The 27,653-nt window shown below is 35.1% G+C and overlaps 1 protein-coding gene across 6 annotated transcripts in view; it reads right to left on the bottom strand.

The window, feature by feature from the left end:
- Positions 1–27,653, bottom strand: part of hdac4 (histone deacetylase 4) — a 251,755-nt gene that overhangs the window by 127,837 nt on the left and 96,265 nt on the right. For all 6 annotated transcript variants that reach the window (XM_088604975.1, XM_088604976.1, XM_088604972.1 and 3 more), the window contains one exon: positions 12,352–12,423. In XM_088604975.1, the coding sequence (XP_088461101.1) occupies positions 12,352–12,423 (72 nt within the window). The remainder of the gene's footprint in view (positions 1–12,351; positions 12,424–27,653) is intronic.

The raw sequence follows: 27,653 nt of genomic DNA, 5'->3' as shown, positions 1-27,653 counted from the left end.
GTCTGAATCCTTTTCTACTATTAGAATTTTTAAGCTACCAATAAAATAGCCTCTGTGGTCTATTTTAATAGGTTCTCCAAACAAGAAATGCCATATACAGTCATTAAACAGATTATTACAACACATGACTTTGTAAACAAGTGGCCAGATTTCACCATCTGGCTGTGTCAGATTCTTTTGTGTTTATAGCACCACTCCTTCAAAATTGTACACAAGAGCTTCAGCTGAATACCGCAGTAACCTTTTCACTACTACAGTATAGCATGTTACAGTATGCACAGCCCAACACTGAAATTACATTTAAATTTTTTTAAGCATGTACATTTTAATTTTCACAAACACACTTTACTAGATACAGTAGGTCAAATATTCTGAGGTGCCTGGAATAAATATGGAGAATTCCAGGATTTTTAATTTCATGCTATTCAAAATTGTATTATGCAATACTGAAGACAGAAGTTGAAATGTTGACTTTACTTTTTAAAAGTTATCTTAGATGTATATACTGAATGTACTGTATATACTGTATATACTGAAACCCAAGGCTTGCATCTTTATTTTTTATTTCTGTCGATCCCTTCATCCATCCATTTTCAATGGATGCAATATAGAGACTTGGTAAATCAGACCCTAACCCATCTGACAAAGAGTACAAGTCTATCACAGGGCAGATATACACATCCACTCTCATAAAGTATTATCTATCTACCTATACATTTATGAGTTTTTGAGACGCCAGTTAATCTAGACAGCCTACCTTTAGACTGTGGGAGGAAATTGAAATATTCAGTGTAAACTCACATGGGCATAGGGAGAACATGCAAAATTACATTAAAATGATCCCAGTCCAGAAATGATTCCTGAAGTATAACTATGATAATCTGCTTAATCTAACGTGCTTCACAAATAATTTTCAACTATTTTAAATCTTAGGTAAGAAAAATAAAAAGAAAATGTTACTCTCAATTGTCTTAAATCCTACATTTGTGAAGACAAATGAAAACAAAAAGTTAAAAGCAACTTTTTGGATGTCTATTTCTAATGCAGTAAAACAGTGTTCGCAATCCTTTTGTCATACAGTAGTTCGAGCTGGGACCTGTGTCAGCCTGGGCTGACTGTTTTTAGCTGTTGAGCCTTCTTCACACATATGAAGAAGATCATAAAACTATTGTAAGAGTGCTGTATTAGACAGTATGATACATAAAGTGATTATGTGCTAGTATAATGTGTACATGCAAAATATCTATTATTCTTTTCCCCAGATCTCCCCCAAATTAATCAAGCAAAGGCTCAAACATCTTAAATGCATCTCATCTGAAAAAGTGATTGAACTTTTCTAAACTTTATTGTTTAAACTACTACTCTTTGCAACCTTTAAGTAAATAACCAAGGTTGAAATGGACACATTGGTGAAGCTTACAGAATGTCCAACGGAATGATTTATATAGTTTTCCTATACAGTTTTGGACATGGATTCTCCAGATGCATGATATTGATTTTTTAGACATGTTAAAGGACAACCTACTTATCCTTGTGTTTCTTCTTCCCACATAATACTCTCATGACTGAATGTCTCCCATTTGATTATATTGTACTTGTATACAGTATATACCCTTTGGGTCTACAGAACAATCATCTGAGTGAATAGCAGTCATTAAACAATAGATAGACTGTTTATGTGTGCGTGTGAAGGTGCTTGTTTGAGTGTAATTTAACAGGAACAGCTGTTATTTTCAATGTTTCATTCTGTTTTAATAATTAATTTACAAAATGTACCTACTTCTTGCAGTATATCAATAGATGAAATAGCAAAGGTTAATGAACCTAGTTGAAACAGAACCTCAATCTTCAGTTATGAATACTTAGTAACATAATAAATAAATTAATTCATATTTTAAAAATACAAACTTCCTTTCATGAAAGGCTGTTGTGTTAGAAAAAGCCTGTACCAAACAGTATGAATTATTATGGCATGATACTGTATTTGTAAGAACATTGGAAAAAAGGACACTCTTCATGATCTCTGTAAACAGACTAACTTGGTTCAATGATGTGAAAGCCTTTGGAGATCAGTAAAAGCTTGCACATGATTAAATATATTACACCCATCCCTCATTTAATGATCATAAAAACTGTTCGTAAGGTGAAAATTAAAAACCAAATTCCCATTTCTTTACAAGTAGTTTCTTTTACACTATTAAAACACCGTATCATCACAATAAGAACAGTTGTGTTTGTTTCTAATAATTATCTACAGTATATACCCCTGTACAGTAGTTTACAAGATAAATAGACGAGATAAAATGCGCAAAAAGTCTAAGACAAGCATTAAGGAACTCTGTAGAGAAAGCTCACAATATGAGGATGGCATCTTCTTTTTGGCTACAAATACACCTTTGTTGTAGCAGAAATCTCGTAACTGAAAAACAGGTATGAAAATGCATGCTACAATACAATGAAAACTAAAATTGGAAATTAAGGGATGTGTGTACTTAGTTAAGAAAAGTAAACTGTGTACTTTGCAGATTAAAATATTTAAATACAAATTAAGTTATATATCTGAAAGCTATCAGCAAGATTTAGGATGTCATTTAACTGTATAAAATTGAGTCTAAGAATTAATATTAAATAATATAAAATTGTTGACAAACAATTGTCTAGTTTTGTTGTTTTTTAATGCTTAGATATAAATAATTTTAGTTTTCTAACAGCTTTTCCTAAAATCTTTTCTTCCTATTAATTAACCCAACACCTACAGTAACATTACCAGCACACTACTGGCCATTACTGAGTTTTATAAACCGATTTTTACAAAAACATGCTTTGAAATTTATTTATCTGCATCTATGCTCTTCATATCATATGATTTTTGCTACTTTTACATAGATTGTATTTCAAATATATTTGGCATATGTTAGAATTAAACAGAAATACAGTATGACTATGAATAAATATATACTGATAGAAAAAAGAAACGCAACACCTTCTCCTCCACACTTTGGCTCTCCCGTTTGCATGGAACAGGCTGAAGAGTGACTCATCCATGAAGAGGACCTGATGCCACTGCTGAAGAGTCCATCACAGCCTATGTCTGGCCCAAGACAGTCGGGTGTGACATCTAGGAGGTGTGAGCAGAGGGCCCCTGAGAGGTCGCCTTGCTCTAAGGCCAGCAGCCTGGAGCCTCACTGTCCTGTCACTGATGCGGGCATTGTGTCTGGTGGCTGTTTCAGCAGCAGTGCGGGTGGCAGATCTGAAACAATCTCTCAGATGGACCATTCTGATATGTCGGTCCTGCTCTGGTGTAGAGTCACTCGAGGGCGACCGGATCTTGGACGGTCATCTGTCCTGCCGGTCTGCTGAAACCTGACCTGGTGATTGTTCCACCTGGACCTCGTTTGGTAAAAGTGCACCTAACGAGCTTTCGTGTGATTGGCAAGTTGCAATGCCTCGCTGCACAAGCTGTATTGCTGGTGAGAGGGCTTAAAACAAATTGCCAACTTTTTATAGTACATAAGTTATAACTATAGTTTTCTCATTGCAGAAAATGTTGTGTTTCTTATTTCCATCCGTATATTTCACAAAGTGTCAGAGGTTTACTAACTGGTGAACCAGATATGCATTATCCATTGTGGCACCCTTATAAGCATAACAGCATTTCATATGAAATTCATCTTGGTGCCAATTGTTTATAGACTTTTATAGCCATGTTATATTTTCATGAGGTAATCTATAATGAAATTAAGTCTGATTGCAAAGGTTATGTTTCATGCTTATGAGTTAATTCACTTGATCCATAACAAGAGTACTAATACAATTTGAGGTTTAAGTATAAAAGGAGCCCTGTAAAAAACTAGGACATGTCTCACAAGACATTTTTTGATAAGGAAAATCAAGCCAACACACAACAGTAAAATAGAATGTTATCTTTTCAGATATCTGATGTTTACTGCCATTTTACCATTGGGTATTATCATACTGGATACTGTAAATGCAGTAAACACTACTTTATACTCTTGGTGTAGAGTATACCACATTGATTTCTTGCTTTAGACTTGCTTTAGATGCTTTAGTACGTACATTATAGACAAATATTGTTTAATTCTTGACCTCTGTTTTGCATTTTTAACTTTTGATCTAAAGTAGTATCTCTCAAATCCTTAACTAAGCAAGGAGGTTAAAATATGATAAGACAGGGCTATAACACCATTGTAACGTTATTCATTATTAAAGAACAGCTTAGTTTCCATGCCCAACAGCTATTCTGTTTTTTCTTGACAGAAGAGCTGACAATAAATCTTCAGTGCTGACGTCACTCAGTAACGTCTGTGATTGATCACACCTTCACTACAATCAGAGCTGAAAGAACAAAAGCACAGCTGATCTGCTGAATAAGCCACAATAAAGAATAATGCTGTGAGCATTTAAAAAAAATCAAATTATTAAAAATTTAGCTCCGTTTAATTTCTTAGGATAATTAACGATTCAGGTAACGGGTATTCAGCATATAACATGGTCTGGATTTAAACCATAAATTGTCCATTAAAATGTACTTTACTCTTACCTAGATAAACAATTGGCATTCAGATCAAATGGTTTATTTTCAATAATGACAAAAGATTACATACATTTTCTATTCTTACCAATATTGGAAGGTCCATTCTTTTTGTAACAGGATACACAGATTCTATTCTACTTGATGAGTCAATGCCATTATTCTCATGCCATCTCTTAATCAAGTCCTAATGAAAGATAACCTGAATAAAGAACAGCTATAAAGAATCAACTACATTTAACCATAGGGCTTGCACATATAGACAAGCCACTACTTTCATGTAACTTGGACAAGAAATTGTAACATGCTATGACTTTAAACAGGCTTTTCTTCTCACTTTTTGAAAAAGGTTGCTATACAGTATACGGTAGAGTCATTTACCAGGATGAAAAAATGATATAACAATGCACATCACATAGAACAATTCCAATATATTTTGTAAAAAAAACAACAACATTTTGATAGTATGTAATGCTAAAAATTCACATACTATCATTATATATAAGCACCACAACCTAAGCTGGTAGCTTGTGATGCCAATATACAACATAATGAATTCTAATAGAAGACTGTTTCTTGTTATATTTGGATGTGTTCCCAACTATGAAGAACCTTGTTCAACTCCAGTTTTTAACAACTTATATTGTTACTATTAACCCATAGATAAAAAAAATGGATGAAAAGATACACAGTTCAATGTTCCGTGCTTTTCACACCACTGGATTGAGACACTAGTTTTTCAAAATCAATACTGTCTACAATTTCTTTAGTAAATGTAGGAGACACACTGGTAATGAAAGCATAGTTTTTCTGTACAGTATAATGATTCTGTAGGGTGCAATGAAGAACATACACTTTGATTTATAGGATTTATTACTTTTCAACTAAGTAGATTCTTTTGTTTAATGTGTGCTATCATTCCCCTCTCTGAAATAAAGAAAAGGATTATTTATTCTTTCTTTTGTTTTTCTTTCAATTTTAATTTACTTTGAGATCATGCATAAAAAATGGCATGGCATGTCTATGCATTTGAGATGAAGTAAGCTGGCATGCACTGAAATAGCACAGAAAACTAAGCAGTGCAAGAGAACCGAATCCAGCTCCCAAGTTCAAAGAGAGCCATTCTCTCTAAAATGATTTTCATGCTTCATTTTTGAAATGCTAATGTATCAGTTTCATTAGCATCCCATTTGTACTTCAACCCCCAACCCCCCTACTCATACACACACTCTCCTTAGCACTTAAGAGCACATCTATTATTTAACATGCTAAACTACAGGCTGCTCTTCGACGAAATGAAGTTGCCGCAAGTCCCAGTGGGTTGTTTTAATACAAAAAGACAAGGTTTTCTCTATGCCAGTTTCCTTTCTCTTTACTGTAACTAACCTGGACATTTCTTCATTTATGCTATAATAACCTATTCAATTTCTTTAGGCATCTCCAAAACATTTTGGTATCTCATTCTGGGAACCAGCAACTTAAATTGTAACTTAAATCAAGGGCCAAAATGACATATTTTCACCTAGGATATCAGCTTTATTGTTGTCATACAGTTTTTGAAATATCCTTTAGACCATTACCACAATTGCTTTTATTTTTATTGACATAACCTGGGTCCTAAAACATGAAAAATCAATCAGAGTATTTTTATTGCAAAACACAAGAGGAATAGTTTAACTGCCCATTAAAAAGTCACATATCTGATCAATGAATTTACAGAAGGTGAATGCCCTGGGGAACTTCCAGACCTGTGCAAAAACACTCATATTAATGCACACTTAACTTTATACACGTAAAGCTCACACTTTTTATGTACAGCAGATGTCCTTAAGAGCCTGCACACAATTTACACTTTTTTCTCCTTTCTCCAGACACAGAAATGTAAGTTTAGCTGTTAACTATCTGGCTGATTGTTATGCATAAAAATGTGTTTATTTGCATTTGTTGCAGACTGTGAATTGATATTCTGTGTGAATCAACATTATTCTCTAACATTAGAGCCATTATCAACTACTGTACATTTTTTGTTAGAGATTTACTTAATACAAACAGTTCTGATGCAAATTCTAAATTTAAATGAACATATACTGTAAATTTGTGTTTTTAATACTAAAAAAACTGCTTTAATATATTAGTCACAAATGTTCAAGAGACAAAGAAAATAGCAAAGTCTATACAACAAAAAGGATAGTCATACAACTGCTACTGTATGATTCACTTCTACAGAACCAAGAAAAGCTTTACAGATTTACTATAGCTGTGCATGTCAACATGCTGTAATATGCCTACCAGGTTATTATGTTCATAAAAGAAAAGGTCAAAAACTTATGTCAATACTTTTTTTTATGTACGTCAGTATATGAATTTAAAGAAGGATTTTCAAGTAACTTGCCTGCCAAGGACATGAATCACTCTTTTGAAAGGACTATTAAAAGGCAGCAAGTCAACCCTTGTCATTTTCTCACAAGTTGCAGCCTTAAATAGCTTCTTTTCTAACATGTGATAACATGTGTTAGCACAGCTTTCATCAAGAGTGCGTCAAACTCCATTGTACTTTAGATGTTCCTGAGAAAGATCAAACTATGACTAGTCATTCAAATCGCAGGCTTAGTAGTATTCCAAAGAGCACCAAATTTAGATATCAATTATGCAATATCATGATATCTGTTATATGTACAGTGTTACACATCCAGGAATGTACTTGTTAAGTAAGAAGTGGTAATTGTGGGAGACTTTAATGCCCCTCAAATAGATTGGGATAAACCTTCAGAAATGTCGGTAGCTCAAACTGAAATGATACTCAATGCTATCAATTGATCCCTTCATCAGTTTGTAAAAAGATCTAGTAAAGAAAACATCGAGATAGAGGAAACCAGAGGTGGCAGAACCATTAGGGAAATATGATCAAAAGATTGTATACTTCAAAGTGTACCTTGTAAGAGGGCAACTGGATCTGTAGTGTCAGTTAAGGGCTTAAGCCACCAGATGTAACAGGATCTCCCTGTATGGTAGCCGAGCGTGTGGAAATGTTGCCACATGAAACCTGTTTAATTTAAAATACAACCATGTTTCCCCTATGTTTCAAGTAGCGTTGGCAAGTACCTTGTCTTGGTCGATTCTGTTTGGCCGGGCTTGCTCCACACCTGTCTTCTTTTTACCGGACACTGTAACGACTGAGCTTCCCCTGCCCTCAGTGACCTCAACCTTTTTGTCTAGGAGTCTCCCTACTCCTAGCCTGCTCACTCCTAGGAATTTATAACAGTTTTTCACATCTTTCCTGTCTACCTACGAGATGGAGGTCCCTGTGTCTCGATCAACCACAGTGGACATATTGTACACTGACACCTCACTGCAAGGGTCTGCCCCTAGAGCTATCTGTAGGGTTGCTCAACTCCCTGCAGGATTGTCCTGGAACCTGCCCCTTCCGGGTTTGATGTTAACTCAGGGTCTCACTGTCTGTCTGGCGTCTCACTCTGAGACCCGGTTTAGTCAGGCTCCCCATGAGCTGAATTCAGGAGCAACCTTCTGTTACTTGCTGCCACCATGCTAGTGAGGTTACTTACTGCTCACTCCCTTCCAACTGGCTTCACACCAGTGAGGCCATTTCTTTAATAGCCTTATGCCTATGTGATATTAATGCATTCCTGCATGCATCTGGAGTCTCTATCCACTGCCTTCTGGTGCCTTAACCGCTTAACTGACACACAGTCCAAAACTTTACAACAGCGAAATAACAGCAAACAATGAATAAATAATATATATGAATTTATAATATAAATGAGAAACTTCATATGTAAATATTTTAGTCACTGTGATATAAAATTTTATTTGGTGCACATTAAGGAAGAAAGCAACATCATGCCTTAGGCTGAGCAAAGAAAAAGTTTCATATTAAACAGTTTTAGAGTACAAGAGACCTACAGTAAGCGTTAGAGTCACTTGAAAAAATTAAGATAAATCTCCAGGAACTGAATGGATTCACAAAAACCCAAAATATGTTATCCACCTGCTATTTTTCTCTAGAAGTCTAACACTCTATCCATCCATCCATTAATTTTCTAGCCACTTTATCCAATACAGATTCCTGGGGGAGCAAGAGCATATCCTGGCAAGCAACAAGCGCAAAGCAGGATACACCCTGGACAGGACGCCAGTCCATTACACAGCAGACAGATCTGCATACACTCACACCAGGGCCAATTTTTCCATAAGCCAATTAAGTACAGTATGTCTTTGGACTGTGGGAGTAAACTGGGGTATCCGGCAGGAACCCATGCAAACACAGGAAAATACACAAACTCCACACCCAGAAGCAATGCTAAGCACTGCTCCACCCGGCCTCCCTCTACCAAATGTCATTCAAGAATGTTCCGAACGATTTTGAAGAGGCAAGGTCTAGATTAATTAACTTGCTAGAATTTCTGGAATAAGGAAAAATAATGGATTCAGGCAGGACACATGGTATGGTGTACATTTTCAGAAGGCTTATGATAAAACATTTTACAGATTCTCAATTTTGAGATTGTAATTGGAATTATAAGATAAGTACCACAGGGATCTATATCAGGACCACTCCTAATTTATATAAATCTGCACTCTGGTATATTTAGTTAACTAGTCGTTTTCAGATGATACCAAGAAAGGAGGATTAGCAAAAATTGTAAAGAAAATGGAATAAAATATGGACAAAGGAACTTTGAAAAAAAGATTTAGATGGAATTTAACACTGGGAAAATCTCTGTCAGATAATATTTAGTGTAGGTAAGGACAGAGCATTATACAGAAAGAAAAAAAACTACAAAAATAGAACAAAAACTATGAAGTGGACTGATTCAAGCATTCAGAATCATTAAGGCTACTGACCAATTTAACAGCAAAACATAGCTCTGGTGTGTCTGTTCCCTTTTTCCATTCCTTGTTACTTCCTTGTAGGAAATTACTTAAAGTGTGAAAACAAACCAAAGAGAATGTGTGCCTGTGAATCTTCATGTGCAAAGCAGATGTTTGCTCACATAACACATAGAGCCAGAACCAGATGAAGACATCAGAGGGGCCTAGACACATCAGCACATGTTGACCTCTAATTTTATATTAATAAATAGCTACTCACATACTTCTTAAAATGCTGTAACAAGGCAAAACCATATTACAAGCACCAGTACAGTACATAAGTAATTAGGTATATGAAACTTAAAAATTCTAGGGAAAAAAATTGCAAGGTTTTTACTTCAATGGCATTTCTGCAAAGTAGCTATTAAAAAGGCAATATAATAATAGTTTGACTTTTAGCTCAGATGTCTGCAAGTAAGATTTCTTCTGCACTGGGCATGAGCAACGTTTGCATTGGCCCAAGCAAACTAGGGCACATTTTTGTGTACATCATACGCAAATAATGGGGGAGTTTATACACTGATAAACATTGGACACTTTTTTTAAACATCTTTAGAAGTAGCAGGAGTGTTTTTCACCTATTTGCACTGATACTTCATTTAAAAGAATTTTATGGAGTATCTACATACTAGAAAATAAAAAGCATTATTGTTTACCAACTTGAAGTGTTGTTATAACAATTTGTACATGATCAAAATTGAGTTGAAATAATTTCTGTAACGGTTTTTATGGGAAATTAAAAATAACCCTCAAACTTTATTTTGAATGTTCTTTTACTAATGACTGTCGCATTTACGAGGAAAACCGTTTTCTCTCTGCCTCTCCATCTACAGTACAGTTTGAAAGTCACTGGTAATTGATTTAACTTTTGTGCTGTAACTTTGGCCTCATCCTTTAAGATAATTTTACAAACAAATGTTGTCTGGATATTGTCACATTGTTTGAAAATTCATTATCAAATTTCACTATAAAGCAAACAATGCCTGCTACACATGTGTCTGAAGTGATAGCTACAATCCCAACACTAGGAAACCAGCAGCTCTGGAATGCTGCTTTGTGTACAGACAGAAAGTGACACAGTTGCACTTCCTTTACATTAAGAGTGCACTTAATATTCCTTGTACAAAAGTTCTCACACAACAAGAAAGGTTCGCAAACATCCATGTCTCTGAGCTTGTAAATAGGCACTTAAACCAGTGCTAAGCAAATACCTTAACTTCTGGTTTTAAGTTAGTGCCTTTAATTTGTGATATAGAAATATTTACAGAAATATTTTAATTTTTGAATAAAAGATTATGCTAAAAGCATAAAGAAAGGTGTGAACGTGTGTGATCAAAGGTAAATTACTTTTATTTCATTTACAGTAACTTTCAAGGAGGATATATCAAAAAGGAATACAAAGTAAGTAAAATCAAAAGTTACAGTAGTATGTCTTGGACAATGGATGTCCAGTAATGATCCTGAAGGGCCACTGAATTTCCAAGGTCTGTTCCAAATGCCCACATCTTGCTTCCAGATGTTGGATAATTATCCCAACAATTATTGAGACAACCAATTTCGATTATAAGGAGCTGAGTAGAAATAAAACTTCTAGACATTACAGTGCTTCAGGACTGGACACCCCTGTCTTAGATCTCTAGTAGAAAGCACAACTGTAACTAAAATAAAAACAAGATATTTGTTTCTGCTGAATTTATGAAAGTTTTGCATATGTTTTTCCCCCTTTCTGTGCTTGTGCTCAACTGAATGGTAAAAGCTGGCATTCTGACTCAGCGAGGTCGATTTATTTTATTTAAAAAAAATGAGAATTGCGTTGTTATTATTTTCATGTTTTGTTTTTTAGTCTGCAGCTGGGCTTTGATGTCAAGTTCCAAGTATGACAGTTTAAAAAACAATGCCTGTATTATTAATGATATCTGAACTACAACAACATGAGCAAAAGTTGTATTAAGATAAAACAGACTTTAAAATTTGTTGTATTTTTCTCTCGAAAAAACTGCTGCTACCCAATGTTATCCAAGGTCACATGATTCCGATGCTTTTTAATATAATATAGGTATTGCTTACAGGACTGAAATGTGTCAACAGCAAGTTCAGAGACAAATATGGGACTGTATGGCTGAACTGTTAGCAATGATCTGAAGTAAACATATAGGTACATTACAGTAGCATGTTACCCTGAGGAAATAGATTCTATTTTATACGCATTTTTTCCAATGCAGTGGTTATTTTGAAGCAATATATATTAAATACAATGTGAAGACTGTAAGTGATACGCCAAATAATGATATTCAAATTCAAGTTTCAGAATCTGTTTTTGATCAATACTAATTCATGGAAAAAAACACAGCAATCAGTAAACTTCTAGACAGAGTTAGTCAGGCCAAAAACAGCTTGCCTTACCATCTGCTTCCTGGTCCTGAGAGCTTTACATTTAAATGCTGTCACTAAATTCTCACCAAAAAATGGCCCAAATCTGCCTGTAGGAGAGCTACAACTCAATGCACACACTTTGTAGTAGCCGAACACGATATGCAACAGGATTCTTTCATCCATTTGCTCCTGTAAGTCATGCAATATTTATGGATAAAGAGCTTCAGATTTTATTTCCCACAATTGATTATTTTAATAATGCACCACTTTCAAACATCTCTGTCTAATCATTTTATATATGAATATAAAGTATGTTTTATGTAGATCCATACTTCCATAGTGTTATATGTAGAATGCATTGCTCAGGATTCTTCTCCCTTAACGTAACTCTCATTTAATGCAGAAAACTGGAAATTTTGAACTAATGCTGTAGCATATGTGTGCACATGTGCACCAGAATCACATAGTTTTTGGTGAAGAGATGTGTTTGCGAGAGTCAGGGGAAAGAATTTTAAAAAAGGAATATGGTATCCTACCAGAAGGGGGAATGTGGTTAATTCCAGATGGCTTCAAAAGTTCCAAGGGCTGCTCTTTGCTAGGAAGTCCATCTGTAAAAGAAAAAAAAACCCATACACCCTCATATTCTGTACACAGAATAGCAGAAATGGTTGCTACTGGTTACTGACAAACTGGGTTCTGTGCATGGCATTAATACTTGCACCAAATTCATATTTCATCATATTTTCAGATTTTAAATCAAAGGAAAAAGACAAGTTTATATTCAGGTATGGCAAAGCAAATAAGAGAGAAAGTACAGTAGTTGGTGGACTTAATCAATTCACACGTGAATGTTTTACGCATTATGGAATTGAAATTGCAGCGGGAAATGGACAGAAGTGACAAAACTAAAAGAAGGGAGTACAGGTACTTTGAAATTTGTCCACACATAGTCAGCAATGTCCGTGTTGGAGGACACACATGAAAAATAAATATTTTGATGCATTGTTAGTTTGCTAGAAAAATAAAAAGCTTTGAAAGAAGCTGTTTTTGAGTCATATATTGGGTTTAATACCTGCCCCCCCCACCTCAGAATGCACAAAAGATATACAAATTATATCTAATTATATAATCAATATATCTTACAGATTACAGTCACAATGAAGGGTGATAAAGATAGTGAGCAGCTGAATGTGCAGGTCTTATACTTACAGTACTGGAAAGGGGGGAAAAAGCAACCTTTATCTTCACATGAAATTGAGGGGTAGGATTTATTTTTACGGACAGTATTACTGTGTAAGCCTTAGCGGCTAGACTACAATTACAAAAAGCTATTGCAAGACCTATAATAAAACTGAGTGTAGAAATATCCATCATGTGATTTTTTTTCCATTATGTCCTTGAAATAAGGAAATATTTCCTTTAAAATACTACATATTTTCCAATATATGTGATGTTTGATTGCAAAATATTTTAAAGAGTAATTCTGAAAGAAAACAGACATAATACATTCCAAAGCAAAAATTAATTAATTTAATTAAACCTTCATCAAATGTTGTACTCAGGGGTATTTTATTAAATCATAATATTGAAAGTTAAAAAATAATGTTGAGCAGCTTTAAATATGCATGAACTGCTTATTTTCTATAAATGTGTTCTGTACGAAATCTATTTTTCATTCAGCATTTTCAATAGACAATAATATATGTATGGATTCTGACAAACTGGGAGAATAAAAGCTTCTGTTTTGTGTAGAATCTTTCATAAAAGACATGCTCTGTGGAGATTTCACATAAAAAATCACCTAGTAAAAATTCACTTCAAGGAGAGAGTAAGCCACTGCTGTGAAAAAGAATGGGAGTGTCTTTGAAAAGTGAATTTGTTTGAAGAAATACGATCAAAGGAGACAAGAACAGAGGATGAAAAAAGATTAACAATGACATTTTATAAGACAAAAATTCACTTCATGATGTATCTCAAAAACTTGAATCAGTATGGCTAACACTACTCAGTCCATAACAACTGAGCACGGGGTTCAACAGAAAATTGGGCACTCATTTGAAACATTATTCACATGCCACCTTCAAAGGAATAGGAATCAAACCACATTTTTTGCAATATAAAAACTACATTTCATTTAGAGGGCAAGGACATGGAAGTCCTGTAGTGCCTGTCTTAGAAGTGTAGAAACTTAAGTTTCTGAAAGTTAGTTTACAGATGGTGTCCTAAGGAGGAATACTACACTGGATGGCTCTTTTGCAACCATCTACAAGTTGTAGAACTTGTAAGGTACAAGTAACTGCAATACGATGAGTTTACCGTAAATTACTTGCATAAATTAGGAGCAAAATATTACAATTATGTGAAAATTCACCACAGTGTGGAAAAAAATGAAAAGAGAAAGAATTCATTTTACTAATTAAGAAAATGGGAAAAAAATACATTTTGGTTCTTAAATGCATCTGCCAGCAATCTCAGAAATTCATGCCATGCTGTTGCCATATCACATACAGTATATTACCACCAGATGCATAATAAACAGCAGAATTCACATTGTGAACATGAAAAACTTTACATTCATGTATACCTTTGAATGGGACCAGTTGTGTCAAAGTGCTCACTGCCAATTAAAACAGATCAGTTCCAACGTTCTTACTCAGTTTTTAGAGTACGTCATAATTCACCAAACCACGTCGCACTAAGCCACTGGAAAATGACAATTAACTATGCACGATACAAGAACATGCTTTTTTTTTAATTTTAGCCATCAAAAAAGAAAATAACAGTTTCTCAAATTCTGGGTACAGTGGTCCAGAGACTATCCCAAGAAACACTGCGTGCAAGGTGGGACAAACTCCAGACGGGCCACCAGTCCATTGCAGGGCACAGACAGACACAACCTCACACAAACACAAAACAGGGCCAATTTCAGCCTGCAATCTGTCACTATGTTATTGTACTGTGGGAGGTTACCCATATGAACATGGGGAGAACATGCAAACTCTACACAGATAGCATCCCAAGAATTCCACCCAGAGGCCCAACGTGGCGAGGCAACAATGCTAACCACTGTGCCACCATGCCACCCTTACCTCTAAAGATGAGAAGAAATGGTTAAAATGTTTCTATTACTTTTAAAAGGGTTGAGGGGGAAAATAGGCACTCACACATGTTGCACAAAGTTTAATCATTTCAAAGCCACCACTAACATGGTATCCAGGTTTCCAATGAAAACAGAGCAGTGTTTTCACAGAAAGCCAGTTGCTGCCGAATTGGAGACAGTTTGGCCTGGAACAAGAGTGTCTCTCAAAGCTGGGAGCTATATTCTCCTGCTCACGCTCAGGGATTACACCACCAGCCTGGCTCCATCCTGACGTTTGGGCTAGCATGTCGTGCATGTCAGTCCCAGAAGGAAGAGTCTGGACACTTGATAAAAATAAGGCTCAAGAAGCTGTATAAAAATACACAGTAACTTCCTCAATAAGGTGAGGGTAGTATGGAGTGTACACTTAAAATAGTGTACCGTATATCTTTCCAGCTAACGTATACAAAATATTCCATCAACATGAGCAAAGAGATAAAACAGAGACAGGGGGGCAAAAAACAGGTCGGGATTTATTCTTGTGTACTTGGAGGAAACAGAACTCGTTTCCACTCTTTTGAACATCTGAGATGTCTAAACCTTACTTTATTAAAAAAAACATAAAATATATATAAAAAATAGCAAAACCTTGTAAAAAGAAAGATTACATCTTACTGTACCTTACTTCGTTTCCTAAGAAATACAAACAACTGAGCATACATTTCACAGTGCATTACTGTAAGTATAAATATGTTACTTTTACATATATACAGTATTGTTTTTAATATTCCTAAAATATGAAAATATCTTTTAGATCTAACTCTACATTAATATATTATAATTATATTTTCTCATAGGGACAAATATTACCTAGGTGACATTACCAAAAAAATAAAACATCACTGCCACAAAACCTTCTGACTGTATACAGTCTCCAACATGAAGGGAATTCTTCACAAGCCTTTGGTATTACATCTGGGTGTAAAGAAGACATTAAGACAAAAATGGCTTCACAAAAATCTGTCTGTAAACCTCCAATGAATATACTACTATTCGTATGCTGGCCAGACTGAAAGTGCTATGTTTATTTTTCTGCACAAATATATTCAGTATTAGGCAGCTGTGTATGACAGAAGACCAGAAGTCGTGGGTGCTGTATGCTCGGAAAAATAACATTTGAAAGTATAAAAATTCTAACAACTTTTCACACATCAATACCTATAAAATATGTTTCCATAAAAAGACAACATGTAAGGAACTAAAAAATCTGGAATGATCATGGCTCGCAAAAGATCAATTAATGTAATATAATTCCAATTTTTGGGGGGTGAAACAGTTTTAAGACAATCACTTAAAGATAAGCAAAAGGCATTGCTTTTGTTTTCTTTGCTGCTCTATTTTGAGATCATGCAGTGAAATCTACACATAAGCCATCATTTATACATAACTGAGCATCAAAAATTAAAAATTAATAAGAGCCTCCAAATACAATGAAATGAAATGTGATGCTTTTAAGCAGCACACCATCCACAAAAAAAAAGACTCACTGAGGCACTTGCCTCTTTAAAAATGTGTATCCAGCCAGGTCACGTTTGCAGTGAGTCTCACTCAGGAATCTATTTTTGGAAGTCTCTCTGGACCAGACGGTACTGCTGCCTGTACCGTAATGGCATTTTAATTAGCCAAGAGAGTTAGAAGATACATGTGCAAAACAGAAGAGATTTTAAACAAAAAAGGAAAGACGGTGCCATAACGAAATGAGTATTCTTAGCTATGCCATTTCAGACAATTTTCTGTAAGTACCAGCAACTGCACAATAGACTAAATACTTGCCTAGCGGGGCTTTTTTTTCTTAAATGCGGAGTTTAAAGCTTATTTGGGATACATGCTGCCTGCCTGATTTTGAATCATTACAGGCATTTAAGCTTAGACTGCCAGGGGAGGTAAGGAAATGAAAAAAGTCTGCCCAAACATTAAAGTGGCTAATTCTTACCCATCTGCTTTTCTGTGCTGGTTAGAGTTAAAAGAGACCAAAAAGGGAACTAAGAAATGTGAATTTATTGTGAACATTGTTCTTCTGCCTAGGATTATCATTAGATAATTAGAAATTCAGCAAAGTGCAACAATAACTTCAACTTTCTCAAGACTGACAAACCACAAGGATGGACCTACTGTTGCTAGAATCTTCTGTTCATTTATGGGAGGAGTACAATGTTTTCTCCATACACATGATTTCCTGCTTCAGCCACAGAAGTGCAGGGATAGGGAGGGATGCTTATCTAAAGGTAAATATGTGACCAAACTGGATATGGTGGTACATGAAAGATTTTGTTAAGATTACGTTCCTGAAGAAATTCAACAAAGGTTTTCTGTGAAAGAAGCCGGGAGAGAGATCACCGTTAAATCTTGACAACACACCCTTTTGCCTTTCACTGAAATTGAAGCTGCTCAGTTGTAGCCAGCCAGCTTACTGCTGCATCATGCAGCCAGACAACTGTACAACCGAATGACCCCCTTAATTACCCATTTCCCTGCCAATACAGGAAAATCCAAATGATTTCAAATGAGAGCCAACAACATAACTCAATATCATTTTGTAATGTACAGCTGTACTGCTTGAGTTTGCAATGTAATTGGGATCATTGTGGGAAAACATCACATTTGGAAACTGATACACAGAGAATTGTTGTAATACCAAGCTAGACTGAATGGTTTGTTTTGCATGCTCGTGTACCACTGTTAATGTAATTAGACTTCCAGTACACTAATACCACTTGTCACCAAAATTATCAGCTAAACTTATTTTATTACAAGGATGTTGTCATTCCACAACAGATTAAATCACACCCTTATTTATCTAAACTGACCACGTGCTATAAACCACATCCCTTTAACCACTGTGCTCCCCAGCATCAATACAGAGCATAATGAATATCGTGAAGCAGCTGTTTTTTTGGCTGCAAGGAAGGAAATGGGGTAATGTCTATTATTTTCTTTTTTAAAAAAAGATCCAATCCTTCTGTTTTATAATGGATGTTGTATATTAAAGAAATAGTACTAGACTAATCAGCTTTGCACACAAACTTCTGGTAACGTCTCTGGTAAAAGGGGCTTAAAGATAATAGAAAAGATCTGGCCCGAGTGCAAACAGTTTGTATTTTTGTGACATTATTTATGGATGTAAGATTTTATTACAAACCTTTCATTCCTGATTTGTTTATGCTACAGACCCTCCAAGTAAAATTGAATTTGAAGTCTTTTGGATTTTTGTTCTACTGAAAAGTGCCAGAAGTCACTTTACATTGATGACCGGTTGAACACAACTACTAGTCATCAGACGCTGATACTGTATGTCAGTTACAACATGCAAAAAAGTCATCAGACTAAAAACAGAATGCCAAGTTTAACGGTACATTACCTTAGAACACTTAAATAGTAATCTTTTTAAGGTTTGTCTCTCTAACCATACCCACTCCTTCCGGAAAAAGATACAAATATTAGATCATTATCTAGATATCTCAATTTTAATATATACTGTAGTGCAGCGTTCCCCCTTAATGGGCTTTAAAACAAGGAAATAAAAAAAGATTTCTTTATAAATCCTTCCAGTGTTAGGCTTCCAAAGCCTGACTAGCAATGTGCCAAATGCTGCTATCATAATCTAACAGCAAACAGGGATCTAGCTGTCATTGCCCAGACATGCTCGTCGCTATTTACATCGAATAATGTTGTAAAACTGAGTCGAGAAGGCAAAGCAGCAACAGAGAACAAGTGTAAACTGGACTGCTTAAGCACTTTAATCCTTCATATTTCTCACATTTCCTACTCCCATTTTTATTTTACTCAGAATTCAACTCAAGGTTACCTTTGGGCATTACAGCCAAGTTAAAAGCAATGCAATTTCTGCAATAATGGAATGTCAATAATAATTTCAACCTGACATGATTTTCTGAAAGTTTTCTGTGGGAAAATTTGCTTAGGAAACAGGTTCTGAAATGGATTGGGTGTGCTCCTACAAACAAAAATACCTTTAGGACTGAAATGAACTACAAATTAATTATTATAAAGGAAAAAAAAAACAATTACAGGACCTCTTATAAATAAATAAAAAAAAATGTATGCACTAGAATGCGTTTCCAGCGAAATCATTATGGTACATTATTCTGTGGCTCCAAAAAGAATGTCAAAGAACAGAGAACAAAATCTTTGCTTTTTTCCTAGCAACAAACAACAAACCCAGAAACCATGGCTTTTGGAATGTTTGCACTTACTCCTTCATACAGAGAAAACAGCAAGCAGCATTCTGTTCTCAGGATGTTATAAAAATAGAGCTCCTAGTCTAGAGATCTGACCCAGTGAACCATAAGATGTACATCACTACATGATTTTAGTACCAAAATGTCTCTGAAGAGGGAAGCCTTATCTACCCAAGAAATATGTTTCAAACACTGAATTAAGATAAAGAAAACTTTTTTTTTTTCTCCAGAGTCATACAGTATGCATGTGAGGATATCTTTGTATTTGGCAATAAAGCAGGCATTATTCAGGACAGACAAACTGATTTCAAACCCGATGACATATACTGTACTGTATATTCAAAGCTAGTTCTGGGAGCTTTACCAGCCTAAGTCCCTAAAGTGTCTGCATTGCTTTTGCAGTGTGTAGGAAGCTTACAAACTGGCAGTGCTTTAGTGCCTCAGTAAACTAATAATTATGTAGACACAAAAGCATTTATTTTTCTTGGCAGCTTGGATTAATAATAAATATTAAGTGCCAGTAACTTTAAAACTGGACATTTAAAAAGTATAATTACACATTGACCAAGAAAATCCAGTTGGCCATTCAGCACAATTTATAAGATATTCCTTGTGTTTTATTCCAGACAAAAATGCATTGGTTCTCTTCCATTTAGATGTCCAAATTAAAATTACTCATGTTATGAGCTGTATTATTTGCACTCCACTTATTCTACTTCATGATGTTTATTCTCTCTTATGCAAACACCTGTTACACGATGTAGTGCAGTATGTCATATTAAAATACTGTATCATTATACGTTTCTATTTTGCATGTATATACCATATGGTCCAACCAAGCTTGAATCAGGTGCTTTGACTGACAACAACAATATGGCGTTTCAAATAACCTCTGGTCGCAAATCAATTTCTTAAATTTATAAAACCATAAAACAATTAATAATGTTTCAAAGTAAGTTAATATTTATTTCATCTGAATTCATTTTAAAAACGCTTTTTTTTTTGCATTTTACATTGTCTACAAATCACATATCCCTAGAAAAAGTAGTTAGGTACTGAATGAAACATCCCACCCCTGCTCATTTTATAAAGTTCTGCCTAAACTTCATTGGAAAATCCTGAGCCACCTTCAGCAGTGTTATGTTCACTGACTGACAGCAGGTAAAGAATTACTTGTCACTAACGAGAACGAAGCAGTGATTCTCTCGTGAGCCTCTGGAACACGCCAAGGAAATGAAATGTGTTAGTGGGCCTTTGCAGGTTGTCAATTCAGTCAACAACAATTCCTTGTTTAAGTCGAAAAAGTGACTTGAATAGTGTGATACATGAAAAAGAAGCCACAGCTGTAGGAGTGCCTAAATAATCTTGTCTCAGACTAATATAAAGTACAAGATTAGATTTAGTTTTGTTGGAAGCAAATTTCATTGGATGTTTCTAAGTATATCAAGGTAACACTAGGGAAACTACATCAAGAATCCTCAAGATAATCACCTTACTAAAAACATCTTTAAAATAATCAAAAAATGTGCCACAAATCAGACTGATCATAGATCTCAGATAGATCTTACACTGTCTTACAAGATGTGTTACACTGGCACTATATGCCTAAATTCTATTTCCTAAAATAATAAATAAGTTTAAATAATCAAACTGGTTTGCATAGTTTATTTAAAAAAAACTTGCAAATGGAAGCCAGACCAGAAGAAACATTATTATTACTTCACAAAATAAGCAAAAGACTTTAAATATATCAAGATTTCAGTTTATCACGTAAATCTCAAAACATATGTTTACCTCTGTATACCACCTTTTTGTGTTATCATCACTAGTGCCAAGGTTAGTCAATATGAAACTCCTCAAGCCTACCTCACTCCCCCCCCTAAACAAAAAAAAACAACTGAATTTAACTTAAATTGTGGATTTTAGCAATTAAAAAAAAACAATGCACACACATACATTTTCGAGGTGATAGAGTAATTTGTCAGTAATAATCTATCCCAGGCACCCATTAACTTTTGAAATATGATAAAATGTTTAATTCTCGTGCAAACTCTATGGAAGCAAGGAATATTTCCAAGTATTAATGTATTAATAGATTCATCCGTAACATGGATTTGTAAACTGGATTAAGACAACTTTTAATGACAGATTGAACGAGAAGACCTACTGCAAATGATAAATTAAAAAAAAAATGATTTGTTAATTAACACTGTCCACGTCTTAAGACCTCTATACTGATACTGAAAGACACAGATCTTGCTGCGAAGATAACCATAAACTCATTAAACATTAAACAAAGCCTTATATCGGGGACTATTAAAATAGTCTAAATAAGAAATGGGGTGACATACTGTAGTGGCACTGCAGTTAGCACTGCTGCTTATTGCTTGTGGGTCCAGGGCTCAGTTTCAGACTGGGATGCCTTCTGTGTGGAATCTGTATGTTCCCTATGTGTTCCTATGGGTTTTCTCTGAGTGTTTCAGTTTCATCGCACCTTCTTGAAAATGTGCTGGCCAGAATAGTTGTTGTCTCTCAATGACTCTTGTGTACTTGTGTGTTTTGCAAGGGACTGCAATATCGCTCTGTGTCTTATGCTTCCAGGATGCTGGGAGTCAGTGGTTTTCTCATAATGGATGGATGGGTTAGATTAAAAACCTTACAGGTCTAGTGAGAAAAGACAGAGTGACATAGAATTAAAACAATAAATATTCTTTGTATATATTTTTGCACTAAAGACAAGTCATCTAAGAGCCAGTGTACAAAGCTTACATTTATGTAATTAAAACGAATATATGTACAATATATAGAAAACACAACAGACATCTCCAGAAAAAATGCAAATCCCAATCTTTGCATTAAACACAGCATATTTTTAAACATATTTTACCTAAAACAGTTTTAAGGTGGTGAATGCTGAGATGGGGATCTTAATTAAGTTTGTTAAATACTTACAGTATATGACAGGTCCTTCATAAGTCAGTCAGGCTAACTTTTTCCACAGCTGTCCAAAATAACTGATTTTGAGGAACTTCATTAGTGCAATAAGAACTACTGCGCAATTCTGCAATCGTGAAATCGTCAAAAGATTCTAAAGTAACACATTAGTTCTCAATGGACATCAATACAGCAAAAGAAAAACCACTGTTACACAACATGAGCAATGAATGATATGTAGTGGTTTAAAAGCATAATGTACATGTTGACAAGGGAGAAATTTACAGGCACAATTAGATAAAAGATATATCTGTTTATCTTCAATGATTTAAAATCCATATCTTTAAAGCACTATTTTTTGACAAACCACAAAATGAAGAGGCTACCTGAAAAATATTTTAAAGGAAAGAAATATGCTAACTTTTAATCACTGCTTCATAAAAATCTCTATATCCTGTGTTGGAAAGAGTTATTCTGCAAAAAAAAATAGCAAGAAGGATAAACAGAATTCTAAGGCAAAATATATAAAAATCTGATCGTCTGAGAAATAAAATTCTGAATAACTGTGATAAAGTGTTATTACTGAGGAAACAAAACAGAATACTTTGGGTCAGAGCTCTTGAAATGTCATATGACAGTAGATTTATAACTATAGGATGAGTTGCACTCTAACCTACAAGCAGCTCAAATATTCAAGGATTTTAAGAAAGCTTTAGGAACACAGGAATAGGGGTTTGTTGCAACCTTCTTGAAAATCTATTTGAATTTGCATGCTTATAATTATACAAATGGCAGAATGGAAGTGAAAATTAAACACTAGAGAAAATGGCAGTTTATATACAATTTAATCCAAATTTCTCGGTGAGTTTCTTAACAGGACATGTACAGAACAATATTACTTAAAAGATTTAGGGAATATTTAGAGCACTATAACCCAAGCCCAATTATTTGATGTAAGACTTAAGTATGGAAATCTATTGGCTTTTATATAGAGACAGTATGTAATGGCTTCCCTTTTGTAAAAAAAGAGGCCCATTACAGGCTGAAGCCCACTTTGCCAAATTCCTAATCTTGGCTGAAGAAGGCTCCTTTGGCATTGCTGCTCTTAGTAGCTGGAAAAAGAAAACTGGCTTTATTTTTTTGCCTGATGCCACACAGTAAACCCTAACCGAGCAGACACCCGGTGCACCCGTCCAAATACCAGACACCTGCTACAAGATCATCAAGAGAACAGCAAATTTAGCTGACCAAAAGAAGAGCCACATCTTTCTACTATTTGTAGTCCAGAAATGGAATAATATCCAAACTGGATATTCTACATTAAATGAAAAATGAAGAATAGAAATGTGAGATTTATAAGCAGTCATGCTTTCTTTATATTCATTTAACATTATTTTACTTACACAGCTTTGGGAGGCGGTTGATGGAGGGCAGTTAAATTTGTTGATGTCAGTGGGTAAGAAAAAAACTTCCTATAGTCATGGAAGCTTTCAACCGCAATGATATTCTTACCATTTACAAATGTGTGTTAATAAGATCAAAGCAAAACAGCTGCATTCGAAAATACTTTATTTTATGGAGTCAGATTCAAATACTTAGAAAACCTGCTTTGAGCATAATTCATGATAACAGCTACTGACAACATTTTCAATTTATAGTGTATTTATAATGCAAGTGTGTTCTTATTTTCTAATATCAGGTGGGAAAGAGCTTGTCCATCACTATGAAGTGAGACCTGCCTGATGTAAAATGAGACATTTAAACACAAACATATTAATGACAATATTAACCTGGAGCAAATCAAAGTGTTACACAGCTACAGCTAATTTTACTAAACTCCCTCTCCACAGCTACATGTTTAGCGGAAGGGATGCTCTTAAGACGTATTCTGTCATCCAGTGGATACAATTCTGCTGAAAACTACACTTGAATGAACAGAACCAATTGTAAATCACTGATGTGTAGAGAAAAAATAAGCATAAAAGCCAGACATTCAGAAACTGCATTACTTATACAAAATCCTGTGAATTGGGTTTGTCCTGTATACTTTCATAGCCCCCTGTCTACTCATGCTTTCTCAAATGAGGAAATCAGCAGCTGATCCTAATGCTTTCCCAGTGGTCCGTCTGGAAAAACCACCGCTCTACAATCTGCTCCTATTCAAAACCCAGTGGAGGAAGCATTCACCACAGAATGCAAGGACCAGGGGATGCCTATTCAGATTACAACTCTGGACAAATCAGAAATATTTAGAACCCGCACTTAAACCATTTTTGACAAAACATTAAAACAGGATTACAGTTCTGAGCAAAACCACCCACCCATAAGATAATCTCCATTTCTTCCATCAAAGGCATTGGACTGAACATCTTGTACATAAATTCACCAAATTCACAAAAATCCCCCGATAAAATGCCCATCTCTAATGAGTTTTATTCATGAACCATAAATGCAAGAGCACATGCAAAGTACAATGCTTTGTAGCACCCGAAGAACCACTGTTTAGTGATCCAGAACCAATTTGCAGTGGCAGGTTCAATATTAGGGCTTCCCAGTCAATATATTCCTTTTCATAATTAATTCCGGACTATATGAAAGGAAAATTAAGGTACTTTTAGCAAAAAAACTGCTAAGAAAAGTTGACAGTCTAATTCATTTAAGATTTCACTTTACAAGACCTTTTGGATTCACTAGTTTGTAAAGATGAAACCAGTGCTTAATTGTTATAAAATTGACTTTTCAACATTGTCAGAAGAAATCTATTTTCTGTCGATTTGATTGCACTTTGTTTCCCCCTGTACATTTGTTTGACAATTTATTCTTTATACTTCCGTAAATTACAGAGAATTGCAAACCGTTCTAACAAATCACAAACTATTTTAACAAAAAAACACACAAAATGGGAAATTGCAAACCACAAAAAAAGTGAGATTGAGAGTAAAAATTACTTTTTCGTTTCAGCCAAGATTTATCTTGTTTACTTGTGAACCAAATTAATATGAATAGAATAAATGTTCCATTTTAGAATATAAATGTTTGGATTATTATTATTCCTGTTATTTCTTTTCATTTTATTTCATGTGAAGGACAATGTATTTAATCTGAACAAAAATAACCACCAGATGATTGAAGTAAAATACAATTTTTCATAATAGGAACTTCCACCTTAATGTGTTGATAAGTTGCAGGAGACATTTCATTCCCTTCAATTTCCATCACATATTGCAATAGTGCCCATTATCAGTTCTGTAAGGCGGGCTGTCGCCCTGTTGGCCAGAATCCTCTCACCGTCTGAGTCATGATGATCATTCCATGTTTTTGAAAAGGATTGTTTACAGCTGTTGGTAAAAAAATGCTTTTTCAAGGCACTGATTATTCCAAACTACAAAAAAGAAGACAAAGCTATGTTCTTACACATCCTGAAACAGTCTTAAAAAGAAAGGACCATTGGGGTATTAAAACTGCAACAAGGATCAGGCAAATATGCTTAAATACCTCCTCTAAAGCCACTTATGTTTCTAACATATTAGCATGCTACTTAACAAGCACTTGAAGGATCTCAAGCTCTTACTCAGATCTAAAAGCTTGTTAGAGCACACAGTGAACTTGAGATGCCTGGTATTTATGGGCAAATGGGTTTATGTGTGAGTTGGGCAGGGGGTGGCTCTTTCCTCAAAGCTGTTAGAGACATGTGTTCTTGTATTATCACTTGGTCATCTTCTGTCCTTCAACACTTTCACATGACAACTATGCCACTCAAATAAAACAATGGTGAGGTATAGTATGTGTCCTCCAACACTAATGAAAACACAGTAAGAGGAGCTAAAACAGCATCCTCAGACTTGATAGAAGGGTCATCAAAAAAACTCTTCAAAACACCTGGAAAGGCAGTAAACCATGAACGACGAAAGTTGCAACTGAATCGGATTTCCATCAATGGATTAGAAGTTGACGTATTTTTATAAGTTTTCCATAAGAGAAAAGAGAGCCTGCCCAAAAATAACTGTAATGCCCAATGCACTGAGAAATCAAGTACTGTAGGAAAAATATTTACATTTTAAGCACAAAGAAAATGGTAAACACTAGTAGTCAGTATACAGTATGCTAACAAAAATCACCGGTGACAGCCATTAGCTACAATCCGGAGAGCTGCCTATGCTATATATCTGAATTATAATAAAGAATATACTGTAAATGTATTCTTGAATGCACACTTTTCTGCTGGTTTCTGCTCAGATGAATGTTTGCCACCATGTTAACTGTACAAATTCTAAAACATTTAAATTTAATTTAACTTTTAATTTATTTGTCTAGAATTTCTCATAAGAATATGAAAGTTCACTGTACAATGTTTAAATGCATCACACTAAACAAAATAAGCAAGGTTTACATGCAAATGTATGATGAACTCATCTGTCATTGCTTTTACTTAGACAATATGATTTAATGATGGGGGCAAAATTTAATTTAGTATGAACAACACAGTAATCCAGACCTCCTCACAGTTCCTTTGTAGAAGTAACTATGGCCAAAACAATTAGCTTAATTCAGTTATATCAGTCACATTCAGTTAAGCTTTAGCAAAGTCAGTTGAATTATACACAAGATAAAATGATAATACCTTGCATAAGAAAGAGGATGTTTTATGTAGAATGTCACTATATGATTTAATGAAGGGGGTATGAATTGAATTTATTAAACACATATCCATGCATGCATTCACCTGTGTAACATTAACTGATTCTAAAAAATCTGAAACTTTTACTTTTGAGAAAGATGTTTAAGTATCTTAAATCAATGCATATACTGTACAGTGCCCTCCAGAATTATTGGAACCTTGGTAAAGATGAGCAAAAAAGGCTATGAAAAAATGTCTGAAAATATAAGAGAAATCTAACCTTTCAGTGAGGTAAAATTATTCAAAAAAAATCACATGTCACAATTACTGGCACCCCTGAATATTGTACTTGTGCACCCTCCCTTTGCCAAGATAACAGCAGAGTCTTCTCTTATAATGCTGGATGAGGTGGGAGAACACATATAAAAGGATCTGAGACCATTCACCCATACAGAATCCCTCCAGATCCTTCAGAGTCCTTAGTCCTCGCTTGTGGACTCTCTTCTTCAGCTCACCCCACAGGTTTTCAATGGGGTTTAGATCAGGGGACTGGAATGGCCACTGCAAAAGCTTGATTCTAAGGTCAGTGAATCATTTTTGTGTGGATTTGGAGGTATGCTTTGGATCATTGTCCTGTTGGAAGGTCCAACCACAACCTAGTCTTAGCCTCCTGCCAGAGGCAACCAGATCTTGATTTAAAATCTTCTGGTATGTTATGGAGTCCATGATGGCATGTATCCTAACAAGATTCCCAGGGGCTTTGGAAGAAAAAAAGCCCCACAACATCACAGATCCACCACCATACTTCACAGTGCAGATTAGGTTCTTTTCTGCATGACCTTGACTCTTTCTATGCCAAACCGACCTCTGGTGTCTGTTGCCAAAAAGCTGTTTAATTGTCTCATCTGACCATAGAACCAGTTCCAATCAAAGTTCCAGTGATGGTTAGCG

The sequence above is a fragment of the Lepisosteus platostomus genome, chromosome 14, assembly GCF_059453375.1.
Source record: "Lepisosteus platostomus isolate fLepPlt1 chromosome 14, fLepPlt1.hap1, whole genome shotgun sequence".
NCBI classification, from domain to species: domain Eukaryota; kingdom Metazoa; phylum Chordata; class Actinopteri; order Semionotiformes; family Lepisosteidae; genus Lepisosteus; species Lepisosteus platostomus.
The sequence above is the reverse complement of the archived record's forward strand: the minus strand, read 5'-3'. Positions and strand labels throughout refer to the sequence as shown.